This window comes from Abrus precatorius, unplaced genomic scaffold (genome assembly GCF_003935025.1).
Source record: "Abrus precatorius isolate BTA unplaced genomic scaffold, Abrus_2018 Scaffold2, whole genome shotgun sequence".
Lineage (NCBI taxonomy): Eukaryota > Viridiplantae > Streptophyta > Magnoliopsida > Fabales > Fabaceae > Abrus > Abrus precatorius.
In genome coordinates, this window is record NW_020874362.1 from 35,749,742 (window position 1) to 35,774,277 (window position 24,536).

Consider the following 24,536-nt stretch of genomic DNA (forward strand, 5'->3'; position numbering starts at 1 on the left):
GAATGTGAACCTTTTCAATAGGCTAAAATTAACCCACATTAAGTGTAGTTAGAACTACATTTGGCAAAAATTTATTGGTTACGAACTAAAATAAACCTTTAATTCGTTTAATTACGCAAGTGACTATCTTTTGCCCCTTTTCTTTACATAACAAAATAAAATGAGTCAGAATTTCAAACCCAAAACATAGGAGCAAGAATAGTTGAACCATGATTAATCTTGATGCGGAAACTAGTCAAGTACGTCAACGAATTTGGAAAATTTCACCATCCATTCTATACAATTAGCCTCCCAATTATTAGCCATAAAACCCAACTTGTGTTTTCATTTGATTAGTAATTTTTTGTTATTATAATTGTATCTCTTGGTCTATAAAAGCACTACCGTTATGAGTGCTTGTGCATCCGTTTTAATCACTTATTATTCAAAGCTGGTTCTCTGTTAGGCTTCTAAATAGGGAAGAATTACAATAAAGAAAGAGTATCTAGAAATTTATGCTTAGAAATTACAATTTTACTAAATTCACAACACTCACACGTTAAGAAGGATATGACTATCAGTATACAGTGGTACAACTATAATGATTTAAAAAATCTCAAACTGAACATAAATAATAAGGTTGAGAGTATTACTATATTGTGACAACTCCTCACATGTAACTACAACAAATTATACAGAAAACGAAATTAAGATAAAGTATATCACATCAACCAAACAGAAAGAACAAGGTGCAGGATAGCAGCCAATTAAAACACGAGAATAAGACTGTAAAGGGTACTATTTAAACTCAAGGATTGGTGGTTGGAAATGCTTTGGGAAATTCAGGGACTTTAGGGAATTCTGGGACACTAGGCATCTCAGGTATTTTTGGTAGCTCAGGTTTTGGCAATTCTGGGAGTTTAGGCACTTCAGGTAGCTCTGGCTTAGGAACTTCTGGAACTTTAGGCATCTCAGGCTTTGGCAATTCGGGAACCTTAGGAATTTCTGGGACTTTAGGGAGTTCAGGCTTTGGCAGTTCAGGTAGCTCTGGTTTTGGCAATTCTGGTATCATAGGCAACTCTTGCTTTGGTAATTCAGGGACTTCTGGAAGAGGTGGCAACTCAGGTTTCGGAAGTTGTGGCACTTCTGGTACTGATTCTAGCAGATTGCGTGCCCCGACAACCGTTGTGTGACTTGTTGATGACATTATAGTTAGAACAAGAAGTGGTAAAACCATTGTTGCCAAATTGCTGGAAGCCATGCTTAAATCTAGCCGATGACAAGACCTGCAGGAGAAGATCAACAGGAGTTGAAACTTGGAGCTATTTGCAAATGATTTAGATATGCTTTGTGAGTGTACTTTGTGGATGTTAGATGTGATGCTTTTATAGACAAAATTGTGCATCTCATTGATGGGATGGTATAAACAAGCTGAGTTGGTAGGATGGTGTAAGTGTTAGTTCAACTTCATATCCAACACTAACAGTGTCTCTTACAGCAAACTATAATCTGAAACGTTGTTGGTCAACTGACTTATCTGTACCAGAAGGGAATGAAGACATTTTTTACACCTTTTTTAGTTAAACAACCCCCTTTGTCCACCAAAGCCAATGTCCTAAGTGAGAAAAGTACCATAAAACCAATGATTTCTAGAGATGTTTACCAGTCAAAATAATTCCGTTAGCTACAAACTTTGTATAGCCTTGTCGAAGAAACTGTGATAAAATATTATTATCTATGAAATGGGCAGAAACGGATAAAAGGGTTAACCAAAGGCAAAATCAATTTAAGAAAAGTCTAAATTAGATGACCAATGATAAGAACCATTGTCCATTTCGACACACGTTTCACATTACTAAGTGCAAAATTCTTATGAACCATGCTTTAGTCTAATGTTGTTGTTCTCTGGTCTACCACCTCTAGCTACCTCCAATTAATACAAAATGCATTTATGGGATTACCTCCTTACACGACCTTGTATTTTTTATCATGTTCTTTTTCATTTGTATCGTTGTTGCGGCGTGATTTATATACATTACAGTTCGGTTCAGTGAATTTCTATATATTCTTTCCCTTTGAATGTGTTTATATTTCTGAAAATATTGGAACAAACCATTAGACTCGATCAAAGCCATCTGATTTACAAATGAGCAAATTTTAATGTGTTTGTATATCTGAATAGCCTTACAATTCTCAGTCTCAAAGGATAGTAGACCTTGAAACTTCCAGTAATTTTGGAGCAGAAATTATACACTTTCGAAATTTATAAAACTAACACGAACCAAAATAATAAAATTAACTAAATAACCTAGCTAAGTAAAACATATTGTGTAATTTGGATGATGTAGTCACTAAGTCAAATATAAGCAAGTAATATTGAGCATTTCAAATTGAATATTGGAATGCATTAACTCAAGAATTAATTGGAATCATATATAATATTACAATAATTTCGCTATTTGTTGGGGGTTGGCAAAGCGTAGCGACAAAAGGGACACACATGACTGGTTTGAAGCCAGCACGACATGATTGCATGGCATTGTGTAGGCCTTAAATCATTCTGAAATCCTGAATGCATGGACTCTTTCGTACCAAAAAGAAAAAAAAATTAATATAAGAGTTTTTAAATTTAAATTAGTGTAAGAAGATTCTACTTCATAATAAAATATACAATGATATTTGTTTTTTAAAAACCAAAATTATATTATAAGATAAGAAATATCTACTGCAAGGCCTAATTGAACCTTGGAGGAAAAATCTTTCTACCGACTACAACAATAAAATGGTGATTTCGTCTATACTCAATTTAAATGGAAATAAGCATATCAATCTTAAATGGCATAATAATAAGTAGATGTGTGTTGTTTAACAAACTCATTTTTTGATTTATAAATAATAATTTTATAATTGAGAATGTCAGAATCATGTACATGTACGACTCTGCTGGTGACTCGAAGCAAAATACAAAACAAATGCTTTAAAATAAAATGATTATAGAAACTGAACTAACGAACATTGAATAACTCATAAAAGAATTCTAACTCATGATCCCATCTACAATATTCACACGAGTCAAGATCATCATCTTCATCATATAGTAATAACCATCGACCTTTCTTTACGCTCCACCCTTTGCATGTGCTCTTGCAAGAGCACAAAGGAGAATGATTGCGCTCTAGCATTCTATCATATCTCCACATACATCGTTCAAATTGTTTTAACTTTTTCCTGCATATTATGATACTCATGGACGTTCTCAAAAAACGCATATGCTCCAGTCCTTGTTTTCTTTGTTCATCATCTTTGGAGCACAATAATATCATACCATATATATAATTTGCTCCCTTATGACCCTTTTCAGCAGCCTCCTTCAACATCTCAAGACCACTAACCTTTTCATCCGGATACTTGAAGAATTGTAGAAATCCTTCTCTAAATAAGCATTCTAAATTTCCGCTTTCCCTGCAACTTATTAAAAAAGACAATGTTTTATCGTTAGGAAAACCCAGGATTAGGGGAAAAGTATCCAAAGAAACTTCTTGTAAAACACGATTATCTTCCGATGCATCGAGAAAATCCTTGCAACACATTTTCACGTTGTGAAGGTCAATGAAAGAATGAGAAGCTACCCTTGCAATGATTTCCACCAACATGTCTTTTGGAAGTGATTTTATGGTGGCTGTAGGAGAAGATCCATTTTTCAATGTGCTTTGTTTCTTGTCGTTTGTTTTTTTTATCAATCTTGAAAGAGTCATGGTTGGATGCTACTAAGCTTGAGGCTGCGAAAACTAGAATTTGATACGTTTATATAGGAGGCTATTTTGCTTTTCTTTGACATGTGGTGTTTTTTCCGACGTACAAGATGGGAATGCTAAATAGTAAACCTCTTCCGTTGCGGTGAAATTTTAACGACTCAACGAGTACTTGTTTTCAAGACATGGCTGACATGTTGATAATTTGTGTTGTGTTTAGAAATCCTATATTTGGGAAGATTATAGGATGACATTTATTTCTTTTATGTAGGTTGGGGAGAGAAAAGATCGAGAAATAAGGAAAGGAAAGGAAAGAAAGAGAAAATAGAAATAAGGCAAGCAAAGAAGGAGAAAATAATCAATGGAATTCATAATATATTAAAAATAGAAAAAAAAATTAAAGAGATGATAAAAGAAAAGGTCCAAAAATATTGGAGTTCACGTATAAGAATAGAAGAAATCCTGATCACTATAAGTAATTTTAATACGGATAAAATATTAAAATATTATTTATTAATTTAAATAAATTAATTATATTGACTACCACCAATCACATGAATCGTAGAATTAATAGACTGGGTGAGAGAAATAAGAAAAATAAAGAAATAGAAAATAATAAATGAAATTAATACTAGATAAAAAAAATTAGAAAAAATTAAAGAGATGATTAAAAAACCAAATCTAAAAATATTGGAGTTCACATTAAGAGTCGAAGAAATCCTTATAAGATCTTATACATAATTTTAATACGGATAAAATAATAATATGTTATTTATTAATTTAAATAAACTTATTATATTAATTATCATCAATTACATAAATCAACTGATGGATTATTTTAATCTAACACGTGATTTAGAATTTAAATTTCAAGAAATGCAGTTATCATACAATGGGTCTTACCCAGCTAGAATATTTAAATTTACAAATTTAATTTTAAAATCAATCGCAATTCTTTTTATGCTAAGTTGATGATTGTATAAGCATTCTCTTATTTTGGAATAAAACTTCTCTCTTTCTTCAGCATCTTGTAATTAAACAATGACAATTAATTGAGTCATCGCTTAATTATTCAATCTGCATCTCAATTGTCATTCCATATGTATTATAAATGTATTATTAAATTAAAATTTATTTTTAAATAAAATACTAAAGACATATCATAATGGTTATTTTAAAATTCAATAATTTTTATTAATTAAAAAACTCATTAATAATATAAATAATGATAATTACAGTAAATTAAATGGAAATAACTTTTAAAAATAAGATCTTTAAAATTCATAATGAAATTATAAAAAATATATAAAACTCAAATTTTAAAAAAAAATTGAATTAAAAATTATTTTTTAACTGTATTACTATGACGTTTCAGAATTTAAAAATTAATTTCAAATTAAGATTATAGTAATCTTAAAACGTGTATCGGTTAAGATTATATTTTAAATTCAGTTAAGATTGTGTCTTTGCCAGAATGCCTTTATCTCTTAATTTGAATGTTTAGTATTTTGAAAACTTTACGCTTAACCAGATAAACTTATATATATTCGAATTGTTTAATAACATCAATAAAAAAAATTGACATTACCATTCGTTTATCATAGATAAAATTTGTTGGCACGCTAAGCTGTTTTAGATTATTGATTATATATAAACTGAATATAATGATATCGTCCTTATAAATTTATTAAGGATGAGGAAGATTTTTCGTCAATCAAGCTTGATCTTTTGGCCTTTTTCCAAGGAGGAGATAAAACTAGTTTGTGTTTGCATATCTGTATATATACACATTCTGAAGTAACAGAAGGTTCGAAGTCTGTTCCTTAATTAATTCTTCATCGCATTAATGGCACTCCACCGTTGTCTGGTCTTTCGATTAGGCGACGAAGAGAAAATATGGCGAAGTAGGAATCCCATGCCCACTGACTGGTTTAGTCTCAATGTGAGCGTTGTTTATCGCTCGACTCATTTGAACCGCACCGACTATGAAAGATTCTCCGTTTACATTCCAGCCATATTGTGCCAAAGCTTCTTCGAACGAGAGGGTCAATATTTTCTAGGGACACACCTATCATCGCTTCCCCACTTCAACTCTGAATTGCTTGAAGAAATAATACCCAATATAACATCCCAGGTTGAAGGGTTGTTTGACTTTGACGACGACGATGATGATGCTTGGGATTTGCAACCCCATGTGTTCGGTTTGCATTTGGACATTGTGTTTGATGTGCAGCAACAGCAACATATTAGAATGATTCCAGCTTCAAAGGATGCCCTTGACTCTCTCAAGACAGAGCATGCTCCGAAACACACAGGGTCTTGTGCTATTTGCATGGAAGAGTTGGATATGAATGGTGATGGTGAGGGCACAGCTATGGTCTCAACAATGCCCTGCAATCATGCCTTTCACCACCCATGCATTGTGCAGTGGCTTCAAACTAGTCATATGTGCCCCTTGTGTCGTTTCTCTATGCCCACTGCCAGCAACTAACCAACAATATGATTCTGTAATGGCAAGGACACTTCTGTTACATTTTTATTATCTCTGCTTCGTTATTTACTTCCAATTCTGTAGAATATTAAAAACATATTCGGATTCTTATTTGTTTTCGTTGACATTATTTCAATTGATACAATACACCATGTTGTCCGTTATTTTGTCTATTTTTAAGGTGAATTGATACACCATGTGGTATGAAAAATTAAACAGCTGTTGATTAAGCATGTTAATTGAGAGAATCTGTAGGACCTGATAATCTTCTTGATTAGGAAGCTATTTTATTTATAAAATAATATGATTCATTATAATGACAATTTCAAAAGATTGAAATGAATGCGTCATACTATATTCATGTATATATAAAATAAAGATGAGAGGACACACATATTGAAAATATTTTTAAAAATGTAAAAAAACATGATTATATAATCATTTATAAATGATAAAAAAAATAATTTAATGGTGACATGATGGTTTGAAATTAGTTTAAATATGTTTTAGTTTCTATATTTTAATAAGTTTCCCCTTTAAAAGAAATTTTAATGTTAGTCTTTATATTTTAGAACATTATTATTTTTAATTTCTTTTGCTTACATGGTCTGGCAAATTAAGATTTTTTTTTTTGACATTTCACAGTCTTTTAGTAATTTAAATTAGTAATAAGGACTAAAAATTGAAATTTGTAAAAAATTATTTAAAAACAATCAAAAGAAAATTTTACTAAGAGGTGGAAACAAACATATTTAAGCCTTTAAAAACGACTTAAAGTTGCATTCTTTCTGAAAAAAGATATTATGCACTTATTAAGTATAGTTATTAAATACTTGGAAAAAAGAATTGTATCTTTTATTTTAACTATTTTGAAACGAAATAAACACATTTTTGTGTATATCTATTGAAGTTTTATTCGTATCAATATTTAATTTTTTTACCAAATGTAATAAATAATTATCTAATAAATATATAATTTAAAATACAGTTTAAGTTAAACACATTATAAATTTACTAAATACAACAATTAATAAAATCCAATAAACAGGTTACACAAACAATATAACATCTATCTTTATATCTAATTTAAGAGTGTTTTTATGCGTTTTTACTTCTTCATTATATCGCATAATTTATCATGCATTGAAGATTTAAATTTATTAATTTGATATTTATTTTTATTTTTCATAATTTATTTTTAAATCTTATTGTTTTAATTTAATATTTTTAATATAAAATAATATTTATAATTCATAATTGAAATATTTTTAAATAATTTTTTACTTAAAAATTAATTTAATTTAATAATATATGTGCAATATACAAGAAATTTATTAATTTAATAACATTTCAAGTTAATTATACTTTGTATTGAATAAATTTTAAAATTAATGAATCTAATAAAATGTTACCCAAAAAATACATTACATATTATTTTTATATTAATTAATTGTACTTTATAATCAATAAATTTAATATTGAATAAATATAATAAATATATTACCTAATTCATAACATTTTTATGTCAATTGTATTTTATATGTTAAAAATATAAAAAATGATCATTCAAATAAACACACTACAGAACATTAGGTTCAATGGTATTTTTATTTAATTAAATTTTATATTCAGTAAAAACAACATGTATGAAATATAATGTGAAATATATACTTATTCGGCGACGAGCGCCTAAAATGCTGCCTCCATGAATCTTTCTCGGTTCTATCTTCACAGATAGTTTAGTATATTTTACTTACTGCATGTTAACTTTAGTCCATTCGACTAAAGTTGATAGTTTGAGTTAAAATGGGTTAACCAAAAGATTTTCGTATGCAATTAATATAAAATGTATTTGTGGGATATTACTTCACAGATTTCTTCTGTTTTTATCATTTGATATTTTGGTTGTATCGTTGTTGCAGCTTAATCTATAGACATTACAGTTCGGTTCGGTGAATTTCTTATACCCTTTTCATTTGGTTCTTTGCAGCAAGGGTCCTATTAGTTTTTCTTTTTTATGGTATATTATTATCGTTTAGCTATACTTGAAAATATGCTACTACTTTTCTACTTACAAATCTTAAGTAAAAGTTGGCTATAAGTTATGTGCTCCTATTTCAACCAAACTGCATATACTTTTAGCAAAGAAGCATTGCAATTCAAACAAAGGCGCCATTTAATTTACAAATGAGCAAACTTGCATGTGTTTATATTTCTGAATATAATTAAAGGATATGACTATCAGTATATAGTGGTATGACTACAACCGATTTAAACAACCTCTGACTGAATAAAACTTGTAATCATAACAAGCAAGATTCGTAATATCATGTAGCTAAAACAAATTATACCGAAGAGGAAATTGACGTAAATCATATAACATCAATGAAACAAAATGAAGGTGTATGATATAGCAGCCAATGAAGACAACAAAAGGCATGACTCAAAATAACTCAAGGATTGGTGGATGGAAATGCTTTAGGAAATTCAGGGATTTTAGGGAATTCTGGGATGTTAGGCATCTCAGGTACTTTGGGTAGTTCAGGTTTTGGCAATTCTGGGAGTTTAGGCACTTCAGGTAGCTCTGGCTTAGGAACTTCTGGAACTTTAGGCATCTCAGGCTTTGGCAATTCGGGGACCTTAGGTAGTTCAGGCTTTGGCAGTTCAGGTAGCTCTGGTTTTGGCAATTCTGGTATCTTAGGCAACTCTTGCTTTGGTAATTCAGGGACTTCTGGAAGAGGTGGCAACTCAGGTTTCGGAAGTTGTGGCACTTCTGGTACTGATTCTAGCAGATTGCGTGCCCCGACAACCGTTGTGTGACTTGTTGATGACATTATAGTTAGAACAAGAAGTGGTAAAACCATTGTTGCCAAATTGCTGGAAGCCATGCTTAAATCTAGCCGATGACAAGACCTGCAGGAGGAGGAGATCAACGGGAGTTGAAACTTGGAGCTATTTGCAAATGTTTTAGATATGCTTTGTGAGTATACTCTGCGGATGTTAGATGAGATGCTTTTATAGACAAAATTGCGCATCTCGTTGATGGGATGGTGTAAACAAGCTGAGTTGGTAGAATGGTGTAAGTGTTGTTAGTTCAACTTCATACCCAACACTAACATTGTCTCTTACAGCAAACTATAATCTGAAACGTTGTTGGTCAACTAACTTATCTGTATCAGAAGGGAATGAAGATATTTTTTACACCTTTTTTCGTTGAACAACCCCCTTTGTCCACCAAAGCCAATGTCCTAAATGAGAAAGGTACCATAAAACCCATGATTTCTAGGATGTTTACCAGTCAAAATAATCCCTTTAGCTACAAACTTTGTATAGCCTTGTCGAAGAAACTCTAATAAAATATTATTATTATCTATGAAATGGGCAGAAACGGATAAAAAGGGTTAAAATCAATTTAAGAAAAGTCTAAATTAGATGACCAATGACAAGAACCATTGTCCATTACAACACATGCTTCACATTACTAAGTGCCTATAAATAACTCAGCTTCTGAAGACTTTTCCATTCAAACCAAAGCAAAGCTTTTTCCCCTTAATTCGGCTTCGGCCTAGTTGTTCCATCTCTGCAATATTTAACATAGTTAAGCCATGGCCTATCACAATTCCTTTGTAATAGCTATCTTCATAGTTATTTCCCTTTCAAGCATGGATTTTTGCCTAGCGGGTCGTCGTCTTCTGCAAAGTACCCAACCTGGTGTACCAAATTTGCCTACTCTTCCCAAACCAACATTACTGCCACCTTTGCCTTCAATGCCAAATCTACCATCTTTGCCTACTTTCCCAACACTTACACAACCCTCACTACCTACCACCCTTCCACCACTTCCAAGCATCCCCTCCATATCATCATCATTCCCAACTGTGATTCCTTCCATTCCATTTCTCTCTCCACCCCCTTCATCCACAAGTCCTTGAGAGTGCAAATTTCTTATGAACCATGCTTTAGTCTAATGTTGTTGCTCTCTGGTCTACCACCTCTAGCTACCACCAATTAATACAAAATGCATTTATGGGATTACCTTCTTACACTTTTCTTGTATTTTTTTTCATGTTTCATTTTCATTTGTATCGCTGTTGCGGCGTGATTTATATACATTACAGTTCGGTTCACTGAAAGTCACATAAACAAATTGTATTTTCTTTATGTGAAATTAAATCTAGAAATCACTGACAAGGTGCTAGAACTGAGAACAGTCATCAATATATTAAAATTAGCTAGAAAGTACCAAAATTTTATAATTCCAGAGGGAACAAAAAAGAATCCATAAGAGTTTTTTAATGCTTAACTGATATTGAGTAAAATTAATTGCTAAGCAAGTGATAAATCAGGGAATGGAAAGGGTTATGCCAATCTTTATAATCATCTGATTATTCAACATCAAAACTACTAATTATTTTACGATCCATAAATTCAACTTTTTATAAAGATCAGTGTGCGGAGGACGAAAGGATGACTCAGTTACCAAGTGCGACTTGTTAAAAAGTCAAGAACAGTGTGCCATTTTCGGTACCTAACATTCGGTTGAATGTTAGCGTTTTCGATGTCTAACTTTGGTTGAAAAATTAGCAAATTGTGATGCTTTGTTGCCTATAAATACGAAGCTCTTCCATCCATTCATTGCATCCATTTATGAGAGAAAAATAGAGAGCAAATAAGAGAAAGAAAAAGAGAGAAAATAGTTTAGCTTTTGGGTATAATTGGGTTATGGGTTGTGAGTGGTTGTGAGTATTTTTTAGTGTTATGTAAACACTGAGTGTATTCTCTTTTTCAGTTATCTCAGGAGGAGTATATCAATCGTGTTTTACAAAGATTTAACATGGGCAAGGCCAAGCCGGTTAGCACACCTTTGGCCAGTCACTTTCGCCTATCCAAGGATCAATCCCCTCAGATGGAGGAAGAAAGAAACTTCATGGCTAAGATTCCATATGCTTCAGCCATTGGAAGTTTAATGTACGCAATGGTGTATACTAGGCCAGACATTGGCCATGCAGTGAGAGTTGTAAGCAGGTTTATGGCAAATCCAAGAAAAGCTCATTGGGAAGCAGTCAAGTAGATTTTGAGGTATCTACGAGGCACAACAAAGAAGTGTTTGTACTTTGGAAAAAGAGAATTAAAAGTACAAGGCTATGTAGATGCAGACTTCGGAGGTGAAATCGATCACCGAAGAAGTACCACCGGTTACATTTTTACTGTTGGTACTACAGCTGTCAGTTGGATGTCGCGGATACAGAAGATTGTTGCTTTATCCACTACAGAAGCTGAGTATGTAGCAATCACAGAAGCCAGTAAAGAGTTAATATGGCTTCAAGGTTTGTTAACAGAGCTGGGATTCATCCAAGAGAGGAGTGTTTTGCACAGTGACAGTCAGAGTGCAATACATCTAGCAAAAAAATTCAGCATTTCACTCTAGAACCAAGCACAGTGACATACGTTACCACTTCATCAGATCTCTGCTTGAGGATGAGGTGCTGACATTGAAAAAGATTATAGGAAGCAAGAACCCAGCAGACATGCTAACAAAGGTGGTAACCATTGAAAAACTTAAGTTGTGTTCAACTTCAGTTGGCCTACTAGAATAACAGACCAGAAAAGACTGTTGCATTGATTGAGGTGTGAAGACAGATTGAAATTAGTCTTCAAGTGGGAGATTGTTGAAAAGTCAAGAACAGTGTGCCATTTTCGGTACTTAACATTCGGTTGAATGTTAGCGTTTTCGGTGCCTAACTTTGGTTGAAAAATTAGCAAATTGTGATGCTTTGTTGCCTATAAATACGAAGCTCTTCCATCCATTCATTGCATCCATTTCTGAGAGAAAAATAGAGAGAAAATAAGAGAAAGAAAAAGAGAGAAAATAGTTTAGCTTTTGGGTATAATTGAGTTATGGGTTGTGAGTGGTTGTGAGTATTTTTAAGTGTTATGTAAACACTGAGTGTATTCCCTTTTTCAGTAATATATCTGCAGCAGTCCGGAGACGTAGGCATTATTGGCTGAACTCCGTTATCAATTTTGTGTGTGCAAATATTCCGCATTTATTTTTCACTTCCACAAATCTGACATTACAAGAAAATTTAGCGTAATTTTCTCAACACGACTTCATAGCTGCCACGCAGAAGGCTGGACTACCAAACACAACAATACACACAGTAGTCTAAAAACACTTTTTTGGTAACGTATATAATAAAAATTTAAAAATAATAAATTTTTATAAAAAAATTATATAATTTCATATACTAATAAAATTAAATATCACAGTTTTTTAATAAAAAAAATTATTTATTAATATATGTGTTTTGTTTTGTCAAGACATTTTGCCTTCACAAAAACCAATTATAATTTTCAAATTAATTTGCTCATTACATCCATAAAAAACATCGACACAGTTCATACAATTTATTGGTTTAACGGTAGAAACTTTTAAAAAATTAAATTAAGTGATCTCAATTGCCACAATCTTTCATGTAATTTATTTGAAACTAATTTTTATATATAGACACAGATGATTTTTTTTTTTTATTCAGATTGATGATAGAGTAGAAATATGATTAGTTTCATTATATCTATATCTTTTTCTTTTTTTGATGAAGATTGATTCAATTATAGATATTTTCCATGCGATGCATCCACTAGTATTCAATAAATCAAACGGCTGATTTTTTTTTTTTCTCTTTTTAATCGCTAAAGGATGTAATATATTATTTAACTTTTGATAAATTAGGATTCCAGCTATCATTATTACTTATATTATCTTATATTTAATTATCCTATAGTTGTCCAACAAGTTTTAATATTACTGAGTTATTTACGGATGGATGTATATGATAGCAGAAAGTCTAGGAAAATTGAATTTTGGCAAGAATAAAAAATTATCTCTCCTCAAAATGAAAAATTAAGGTTTAAATGTATATTTATTATTTTAAAATACATAAATTTTTTTCTTTATAAAATTTATTTTTTTAATTCTTATATTTTAAAAATTATTAATTTTAGTTCTCTCGTTTATGCTTTTAAAAAATTGACAAGTGAAATAAAAATTGACACGTTTGAATTAGTCACATCATTATTTAATATTAATTAAAGACTAAAATTAATATTTTTTTAAAAGTATAGAGATTAAACCAAAAAATAATAATTTTATAAAAACTAAATCAAAGTATTATTTATCTTGAGGGACTAAAAACATGTTTAGTCTTTCAAATAATTTTAAATGTTTCTTAAATATTTTTTATTTTAATTTATTTTTTATATTTTATGCATGTATTATAACAACGTTTGTTATCATCTTGTAATCAAATTCACAGATTTTATGAATAGGGATATACAAATAAATTAAGTATGGACCCAAATAATCTGAGATTCAGACTGTGTGGAGTTTAAAAAAGTAATGTCGAATCTTAATTTTAGGTAAACCAAAAATTGATTTACTAATATAAACTAAGTTTGTGTTAGATGATAGATCGTTATTTTGGACTAGACTAAGGATGTATTCTGGGAAATATTCATAAAAAGTAAGAAAGAAAAATTGGTGAAATGTATAAAACATGAGTGTCGAAGTTCATATCATTCCTTGAACAGATCTGAACCAAAATTCACACACATTATAGTAATAAAATTTATGAATGTTAAAACATATTAAAGCAATGCAATGGAAGCACGTGTATAGTTTAACAAAAACAAACTGTATTGTGTTTAATTTACGTGAAATTAAATCTAGAAATCACTAACAAGGAGCTAGAACTAAGAATAGTCATCAATGTATTAAAAAATGGCCAGAAAGTATAAAAATTTTTAATTTCAGAAGAAATAAAAAACAATTCATAGCAATTATTTACATAAATACTAACTGTTATTGGGTAAGATGAATTGCTATGCAACTGATATCTGGGGGAATGGCAAGGATTAGGCTAATCTCTATAACCATCTGATTATTCAACTTCAAATTCAACATTATAAATAGATCACTGTAGGATGAAAGGATGACACAGTTAACAAGTGTGGCTTCACAGCTGCCACGCGGAAAGTTGGACTACCAAACACACAGTAAGCCATAATAAGTAATAAATTACTCTCTTCAATTATTCAAAAGAAGAGTCGGGTTTATCATCTACTGCCACCACAGTAGTCTAGAAGTACTATTTTTAATATAGGAAAGGTTAGCTAACAAGAAGATATCGGAAAGGGTTTGAGGCATTAAGTTATGTATAAAAGGGAACCTCTAGCATGTGGAATATGCACACTTGCAGATTAGGAATATTTCATTGAGAGAAGTAATTGAAATTAAAGCAGGGATGGCCTCTAACAGTTCCATCATCTTAGCTATTTTCATTGCTATTTCGTTCTCAAGTATCTGCATGGACATGGCATTGGCAGCCCGGCATCTGTTGCAGACACCTGTTGTGCCATTTCTCACACTTCCACCACTCCCCTCCCTTCCTGGATTTGCGATGCCACCGCTCCCAGGCACTCTTCCCAGCTTTCCCTTTCCATTCTCCTCTTTTCCACCACCTTCAACCACCACGTACACCCCCTGAAGCCTCTTCTCATGTCATGTTTAAGTCATACTCTACACATCTCCATTATGTTACTAATTATGTGTTTTATTTCCTTCTTCGTATTTCTACTCTCCTCGGTAACACTTCTGCATTACTTCCTTTTCTTTCAGAGCTATTGTTATTCAGTGTACTCTATATATGATAATGAATAATCTTTCTTCTTCTCTTTCACAGAATATATGCATTGATAATGTTTACTTTGGCAACTTTGTAAGATGCAATCGGACTATAGTACCGTCCACAAACAAAACTATAATGTGTTTTGTTTTGTCAAAACATTTTGCCTTCACAAAAACCAATTATATTTTTCAAATTAATTTGCTCATTGCATCGACAAAAATATCGACACAGTTCATACAATTTATTGGTTTAACGGTAGAAACTTTTAAAAAATTAAATTAAGTGAAATTTTAAATTGATATAAAAATTATATTGCATATTTTATAAAAAATATTCATAATAAATAGTTATATATTTGTGATATACATCGACAAAAATATTCATATGAATAAAATAAAATAAAAATGAGAAAAAAATAAAATAATCATTTGTTAAAAAAATGTTAGTTCAAACCAATTTTTGGGACTTATTTTTTACCCATTTTGATCAAATTTCATGCAATCGGTTTAATTCTGATTCTTGATCAATATTTACTTACTCAACTTTTGAACTGTCCAGATTGATAATCTGATCGAATTTTTTATCAAGCCAACCAATCCAATCCAATTTTGAAATAATGACAAAAATTATAAACAATACAATATATTAATATACAAAGACAATGGAAGAATGCGTAGGAAGATATATATATGGGGAATATAATATTTGTAAGTTTTAGTGTTAAAATCGGATTGGATTTATAGGTGATTCGAAATAAATAATTTTGTTGAGATATATCTGTGAGAAAAACTTCAGAGAAAACAAAGTCTAAAAATCATAATTTTCCTTTTTTCTCTAAATTTCACAAATTCTTTATGAAACGTCAGTACTTGAATTATAATAACTTTATTTCATTTTAAATCAAATTATTAAAATAAAACTTACACATAATATAACAGAAGTTATATATTAAAAGAGAAAATGGCTCTATTGCTTGTACCTTTCCTATATTATAGTTGTTGAATTACTCATTAGATACAATGGTGATAATTTTTTTCTCCTATTAAACTTTTGAAACTGCCTAATTAATATCAGATACAATCATGATATTTTTTTCCCTTTTAAACTCTTGAAAACGCCTAGTTATCCCTTTCACAAATTCTTTTTGAAACATCGAGACTTGAATTATTATAATTTTATTTTATTTTAGATTCAATATGTTAAAATAGAACTTACGTAATACAACAATCAACATTTCTTAGTTTTTTTGAAGATATTTTATTTACCTAATTTTATATCTTGCACCAATTTATATAGTTCTTGATATGATATTGCTCCAAAAGAATTTGACATGATGTTCATCATGTGATTCGCTAGACATTCAAAAATTATTCTACTTGTAATTAGTTTCGTCACATCAATTTTTTTGTGTTTTATATTTTGATTAATTGTGAGTGCATCAATTCACACTTGACAAATGTATATATTTCTTCTGTCGAATAAGTTATTAACAAAAATAAAATTTAAAACTCAACCGATCATACAAAAATAAAATTCTTTTAAAACTCACAGCCATCACCACCAAACAGTACTCTGCATAATGCCTACACCTCCTCACAGCCCTTTACGTACAAAAGTTTCACAATCACAATTGATTTTTTTCAGTGCTAGAAATGCTAACACAAATTTTTAACATATTCTTTTAAATATTTTTATTATTGAGTAAAATTTATTAAAATTCATAAAATATGTAAATTTACAATTTCTAATAAATTTGAACTAAAAATATATATAATCTTAGCACTCTTCTCCAAGTATTTTCCGAAGCTTCTCACTATTTCATTCCCCCAACCACCTCTAACAAGAAGCCATTTAGAAGTTCACCATTTTCAGCTCCAATGGCTTTATCTCTAGTTATTTATCTCCTTTTTATGAGTTCCAAGCTCTAGTTTCTCGGTGTGCAACATTTTGCATACATGGGCATGCTTTAGCAGCATATGTTGGGTAGAATGCAACAATTGTAACAATAATTTTTACGATTATATTAAAACGAACACTTATAATTTTATTAGCGTTCAATTTAAGTATTTAAAAAATATCAATTTTTTATTTAAAAATATCTTTCATAACTTATATTTCAGAGAGAGAGATGCGGTGTATAAAGTTACCAATATCATTAATTGTTTGATTGAGGTGAAAAACGATGTCCTCTCCTTTTCTCTTATAATATCTACCAAATCAGCCATCTAATTTTGAGAACATTAATCCCACAGTCAGAGTAGTTGATTTGAAATTTAATTTTATTAATCACTGATTACTGCCAATATGTAACAGTTTTCAATAAAATTGAAATTTGGCTATATGTCAAAGGAAACGTACATATTGTAAGACTTGTACAAAGGGATGGAGAAGACTAATTTAGAAAAAAAAAAAAAAAGTATGGTAAGGAACGAAATAATGGCTTTATCACCTCTCTATGTTAATAGAGTCTTCCCTGCTTCACCAATTTATTGCCATGAAACCGATGTTCAAGCTCATCAATCAAGACCATGGGGAAGAAGTAGCATGATTAGTTTAAGAACGATTTTAAACCAACATTTGTTACAATAGAAAAGATATTAAAAAGTAATTCTGCATTATTTTAAAAAATGGTTTAATCTGCTCTAATAAATACTGCTATTCAAAAATAATGTTACTTAATCATTTTTCGTGTGAGGATGAATTACAAATCTTAAAATTAATATATTATTCTGTATGATTAATCTTATTATTATTTAAAATAGTTACATAACAGGTGATTCATGTAACATTCCTTTTTGTGTGAGCTAGAATAATATTTTGTTAGAAGAAAGTAATTAAAATTTTAATTTTTTGGACATTTTTCTTTTTCTTGTTTTTACTTTCTTTATTTTCTTTCATTTTTCATTTCTTGACATTGTAAATAGAATGAGATAAGAGACCTTTTAATTGAAATTGTTCAATAACGTTTATCTTTGAAATTGTTCCTAGCTCTGAGTGTGTTATTAGTTAGACTCTAGGGAGAAATTCTTCCAAATTCTTGTTGCTTTAATTAGATTACATGGACTTAGCATTTTGAAAATTAGGAAGTAACGTCCTATAAGTGCATTGGTACAAACCTTAGATTTCATGATTTTGCACTTTGCAATCCTTACTTTATATATGCATGCCTATGTTGAAGATAATTTCTAACTTTCTTCCTATACTTTGCATGCATGCAAGCTATTACACTTATATATTTCACCAAAATTCATAATGAATGCTTGGTAATTTTGGAATGGTTGAACCAAATTTCTGCACCTTGGAATCCGTGTATCAAATTAAAACCTCAGATCATACAGTATCAAATAAGTCTTACCCAACTTTAACAAAATCATCTCCAACGAAGAGTTTGTATGAATTAAACAAAAAAAATATTATATTTTAAAATTATTATAATTTTATAAAATATTTATCATCTTTATATATACTATTTATAATTATAAAGTTAAATTAAAATAGCAGTGGCAGCAAGTAAAAGACAAATTTTTTAAAGATGTATTTCTGTTTTTTTAGACGTATTAAAATTTAAAATTATAACAATAATAAAAATAAAGAATTTTGACACATTTTTTTACAAAATTGATAAGTCTTCATTTATATATATAGTTTATTTTCATTATTTTTTCTTCAAATTAAAATACTATATCTTTTTATTAATTCTATTTAATATAATAAAACTTATTATAAATAAAAAATATATCTTTTACTTTATTTTTGATAAAATTTATCTGAATCTAAAAGTTCCCCTACAATACATAACAAAAACTTTTAATTGTTCTCAATTTTAAACATAACAAGGTACAAGGTTTTTACCAATTATTATAAATAAATTTACTGTTCCAAATATTTTTATTATGTATTTATATATAACTATTTATAATTTTAAATTTTAATGCGTCTAAACAAAAGAAAGACATCTTTAAAAAATTGTCATTTTTTGCTCTCTCTATTATTTTTCTTCTATGAACATTTTTTCTTTTAATTTATTTAAAGAAAACCTCTAAAGGTAGATGCATGCACTGTCTATTCGATTTCTTTTTGCAACTATTTCTCCTCTCAGAACTTTCCAACACTTTTTGTTTAATTTAATTTATTGCCATTTTGTTCTGTACATGCCATTTTGTTAAAAGAAATTAATAATATTTTTACGTATCTATCATTTTTATAAATTTATAGTATTAAGTTGAATAAAAATGTAATATATTTAATATAATGAAAATTAATTCTATTAATATAAAAAATAAAAATAAAATTGATTTTAAGTCTAAATAAATGTTAAGCCGGTTCTGCTTCTGCCACATATTCTCTCTTGCACTGTTCAAAATGCACTCGAGAACATTAATCATGCACATATACATTCAATATTTTGGCCGTATTTTTAGTTAGCCTAACTTTAATTTACTAAATGCTACCTACCTAACATATTAGGGGACCAAGTGAATAATGACTTAAAAGACTAGTGTTGTAGACACTTCTACTCCTAAATATACGAGTAAGATGAGTTAATTTGGATTAGTCTATTAATGACAAGCTACCTTTAACTGTGTTCCTATTTTTAAGTGCCTTAAACATAGGTTAAATAATGTCTAAATTGTTTGGACATTGAATTTAGGAGGTTAGAGAAGGAAATAGAAACAACTCTATTTGCTTGTAAGAAGGGAGGGAAGTTTCTTTTCTCGTCCCACTACAAAAATAAAAAATAAAAAAAATCCTCTCCACATTGTAATAAGAGTAATGATAAAAAAAATTATTAATACAAAAATTAAATAAAAATATTATTTCTTTTAATTTTTTATAAATATTTTTAATACAACTTAATATTTATTTCTATATTTTTTTTTACTCATTCAAACAAGTGCATTGAATCGTTGATTGAATAACGAAGTAGTAAATCGTTGGGGAAAATATTCTACTTATCCACGGACTATAGTCGTATAAACATTAACCAGAATCACTTGCTCTAATCCAGAGACAATCGAGTTTGCATATAACTAAAGTAGAAATACTACATCTAGATAAAATTCGTATAAAAAATTAAATTTTTTGGGAACTATTTGGTTTCAAGAAATATTTCTTATTTTTTACTTTCATTCTATTTCTTGTGTTTTAAATTTTGTAATGGAAATGCTTAATATATTTTCACAAGCCAAACAAGCCTTTAAATTTTGGTTGTTTTCTTCTCAAACTACAACGACAAGTGTAAATGTTACATATTCTCATGGGGACTTCAATACTGGAAACGAATGTTGATGTCTTACTGTTTAATTTTAAAACTTACTGGTGAGAATATGATGGCCAAGTGTAATGATAGGCATAAAGTGGGTAATTCTTGCATCAAGATATCATTTTAAGGGGAAAACATGTAGAGACATCTTTTGAAATATAGAGACTTGAAAAGAAATAGGAAACTAAGATAAAGAGAAAAATAATAAATATGAGCAATGAAGTAATGTGACATAATGACAATGTTGAATTATCTGTAAATTAATCAAAAGGAATATGCACACCAATATTTGACGACATTAAAAATCAAATGTGGATGAGGTGTAAGTAACTCCTACTTGAGGGAGGAAGCATCATTCATTGGCTAACATTCAACTGTTCCAAATTTAAACCCATGAACCAGAGGGGTCCAAGATGGACTATAAAAAAGCCAAGGCAGGGCCCTTGTGTCACCACCATAAATCATTTAACTTGCCTTTTTGCATAGCATCAATAGTTGCTCTCTACTTCTTAGCTTCAACAACATTACTCAAATTAATGGCCTCTCTCCGTTTTTTGTTTGTAGCTTTTTTGATTGCATTGTCAATTTCAAGCATTGGCAAGGTGGAAGGAAATAGAAAACTTTTGGCACCAACATTTGGTGACCTGAATTTTCCTAATTTTCCTCCAGGTGGTGGTGAATGGCCAGAGTACAGATTGCCACCAATTCAACCAATTTTTGGAGGTGGTTCTTTCCCTCCATTTCCCTCAATTCCATCCGTATTCTCCCCACCTGCCACCACAACTTCTAAGCCTTGAGGACTATTTGGTACACCCTACCAGTGGCATTCTCTTCGTTGTTTGAATATATTATTATAGCACTGAAATAAAGGTTCACGGCCATGCACGAGCCTTCTCTCCATGTTTGCTTTATGGTCTAGATTGTTTGATTTTGGAATCTTTGTTATTCCCGTGATGTTTCTCCCTGTTTTATCAGCACATGCAATGTTTGGTGTATAAAAAAACATATATATATTGTACTTGTTTTATAATATTACTAGCAATATATAAAGAGTCCAGAGTCCCCAATCTTGGTTAATCTAAACATGTGGCTACGGGAAATCACTACTTTGCCCTGATTTTTATTTTATTTCGTTGAAGAAACTCAAGTTTCTAAGTGAAATGTGGTTTATCAGCTTTCATAGGATACAGATTAAAGAACCAACAAGTGGAATATTTTTATTAAAAAATAAAGTGTTTGTTATAATAAAAATGTAAATTCATTTTACTCTTTCTTTTTATAATCCTAAGCATTTAATATAATCTAGGTTTAATTATAAATTTAGGTCGTATATTTTATATTATTTTTTATTTTAGTTCTTATATGAAAAAAAATTGTTTCTTGTAAAAAAATTCGTTTATGAAATAGTCATTGTCATTTATCAAAATTAGAACTTCGTTAAACTTAATTATTTTTTTTTTACTTTTACACATGATGTATTATTTTTAATAATTATAGAAAAATTAATGTTATTATAACGTCAAAAAAGATGGCGAAGAATAATTTATAATTTAATCTATAATATATTTGATTAATATTCTTTAATTAATTTTCTTACTACTCTCATTATCAAGATCCAAATTCTAAGACTAGTCGAGTAGAATAGGGTATCCAAATTTAAGCTTACAGGGAGTCGGTAAATACAACGGCTAATCAGAATGAATAAAAATGAGTTTGAAGACTTATTTAGTAAACATGATAGAATATAAAATGATAAAATAAAAAAATAAAAATATAATATGATAATATAATAAGATAAATCAGCATGATAAATTATTATATCCTACCAATCAACAAACATCACAAATAAAATAAAATATACTTTTATATATTTTATTAATTAAACAAATTAACCCGCTAACTCGTAATTTATATTAGTTAAATATTTTTTTCTCAGATTTTCTCTAAAAAATACTCTTTATTTTTTATTTTTTTTAAAAATTGTTCTTTCTTTTTTAAAAATATTTTTGTTTTTTTTACCAAATCTCCCTTCAAATAAAAACTTCTTTCGGATTTTTTATTAGAATTCTTTATACCCTTAAATCTCACAATTTTAAGGTTTTATGAGATGTCAAAATTCAGAATCTTTTCTTTTTTCATACTTAGAACTGATTTTGAATATTAGGTAATTGGGTCTAATTTTGGTTCAGGGACCGAATTCTGGCTACCCAATTACTGCTACAGTAATTGGGTCTAATTCTGTAAATTTATTCAGCATCAGTATATTCATGTAATTATATTCTTCTTTTATATTATATTAGTAAAAACTTCGTATTTTGTTTTGAATATTTTTTTATCTTTTTTTTTTAGATTTCTCAAAAAAAAAATTCTAAACAAATTTATTGTTCATAAGTTTTTTTTTCTTTCTTAGATATTCTTTAAAAAAATACTCTATTTTTTATTTTCCTAAAAATTTATTCTTTCTTTTTTAAAAATATTTTTTTTTTCACCAAATCTCCCTTCAAAGAAAAACTTCTTTTTAATTTCTTATTAGATTTCTTTATACCCTTAAATCTCACAATTTTAGAGTTTAATAAGATGTCAAAATTCGAAACCTTTTCTTTTTTATACTTAGAACTGATTTTGAATATTAGGTATAAGTTTTCAGAAAGTAAAATTATTTTTTTTAAAATATTTCTATTTTTTTGTAAAAAAATTAATTTATTTTTTAAATTTTTAAAAAATTTGGAGACACTCCTAGAAAGCAAAAAATTGTATTCACAAAATGGAAATATAGAAATTCTACACTATGTAGCTTACTCATAACCAAAAACTATTTTTAACATGAAATAGGAAAAATTCAAAAATTTAATCTCTTATAAAACCTTAAAAGCAAAAATAGGACCAGTATATATATATAGAAAAAAAATCCAAAACGGGAGTAGCATAAAAAATTTAGGAGGACAAATTTTTTTTTAAGAGAAATGATTCGAAATAAAAAAAGGATTCGGAAGAGAAAGAGCGAAAAAAAAATTATCTATATACCTCATAATATAATAAATTTATATTAATAAATTATTATGGGAGTACTAAAAAAGCACAGTAAAACGAAATTAAGATGTTCCCAAGTAATTTGTGAAGATTTAAGCCACAAACTCTGATCTATTTGAATTTGCGTTAACAAATTCTAAATCATGATTGGAACAAAATTTATAAATAATGCATTTAGTCGAAGGTTTTCAAAGGAAAATCCAAACACGCACTAATTTATATGATGAGCAGAGCCAAGGAATCAATCACCAAATGAAAATGGACCAAGACATATATATTTTGAATCTTCCAAAATAAACAAATAAAAATTAACATAATGACAAATGTGGCTGCTGGGATTCGAGCCCAGGTCTCCACGGCCACAACGTGGAATTCTTACCACTAAACTACAGCCACAAGATGGGTGCACCCGTAAACCTATAATTATTATTCAATAATTCTCATTTTGATTCTAATTCACAAATTTGTCATCACTAGTCTGAAAAGTAAATGGAGATGGACTGCTACTAACCAATTTTAGTACAAGTAGCTTTCAAAATAAGTAAATATTACGTAATGAAATGTAGGGTTAAACTTATTAAGTAGAAGTTAATTATATTAAAAAAAACCAATTTAAATAGGTGACTATTTTATTAAAAAAATGTAATTTTTCCTCTTCACACACATAAAAATATTTTTAATAATCTTAATAATTTATTAATAATAAACAAATATATGATTAATTTGTGTTTTTATTTTACTTTCATTTACAAAAAGTAAAATAATTAAACTTTATAAATTTTGTATTTTATTGTCGTGTGATGTAAATTCAATGTTCGTTTGAATTTGAGCTTATATCTAAAGCGTATTTTATTTTGTAAAACATGTTGAATCGATAACCTAACATTTTCATGTCAGTCCATATAATGATGTGATCCATTTTGTAGTTTTGGAAAGCCTTATGTATATTATGTTTTGAATATTTATTGGATCAGAGTCAATTGGTAAGTGTGCTTGGAAAATAGTATATGACCTAGTAATCTAGGACTCTCTGATGTATGGAAACTAACGTTACTGATCTTATATAAGGTTAAGATCCCCTCTTCACTCTAAGCACTCAAACTGCATACTTTTTCGCCAAGGAGCTTAGTTGCAAGAAAAAGATCAACGGAAAAGAAAGATCTTGTTTCTGATGTAGTCAAGTGTATGTATGCAATTTATTATTATAGTGTTCTAGATCCTGGTATCCTAAACTTTTTATTAGAAATTTTTTCTAAATTAATTAAAATGCAACAATGACATGCTTTATATAAATTTTGTTTATAGTATGTCATTATTTTGTTATTGATACATGA

At 29.3% G+C, this 24,536-nt stretch overlaps 1 protein-coding gene and 1 non-coding gene across 2 annotated transcripts; both read right to left on the reverse strand.

The window, feature by feature from the left end:
* Nucleotides 1-787: 787 nt before the first annotated feature.
* On the reverse strand, nucleotides 788-9,110 carry LOC113860189 (protein PELPK1-like). The gene is made up of 3 exons (XM_027492865.1): nucleotides 8,754-9,110; nucleotides 2,981-2,984; nucleotides 788-1,125 (listed from the first exon to the last, which is right to left on the reverse strand). Exons 1-3 carry the CDS (start codon nucleotides 9,108-9,110, stop codon nucleotides 788-790), a joined length of 699 nt encoding a protein of 232 aa, XP_027348666.1.
* A 14,416-nt stretch (nucleotides 9,111-23,526) lies between these two features.
* Nucleotides 23,527-23,598, reverse strand: TRNAH-GUG. Its single transcript has one exon. It is a non-coding gene; the product is annotated as a tRNA-His (tRNA).
* Nucleotides 23,599-24,536: the final 938 nt, after the last annotated feature.

What these genes read in the sequence shown, in the direction of transcription:
- LOC113860189 (XM_027492865.1), bottom strand. Translation starts at nt 9,110, where the DNA reads ATGGCTTCCAGCAATTTGGCAACAATGGTTTTACCACTTCTTGTTCTA.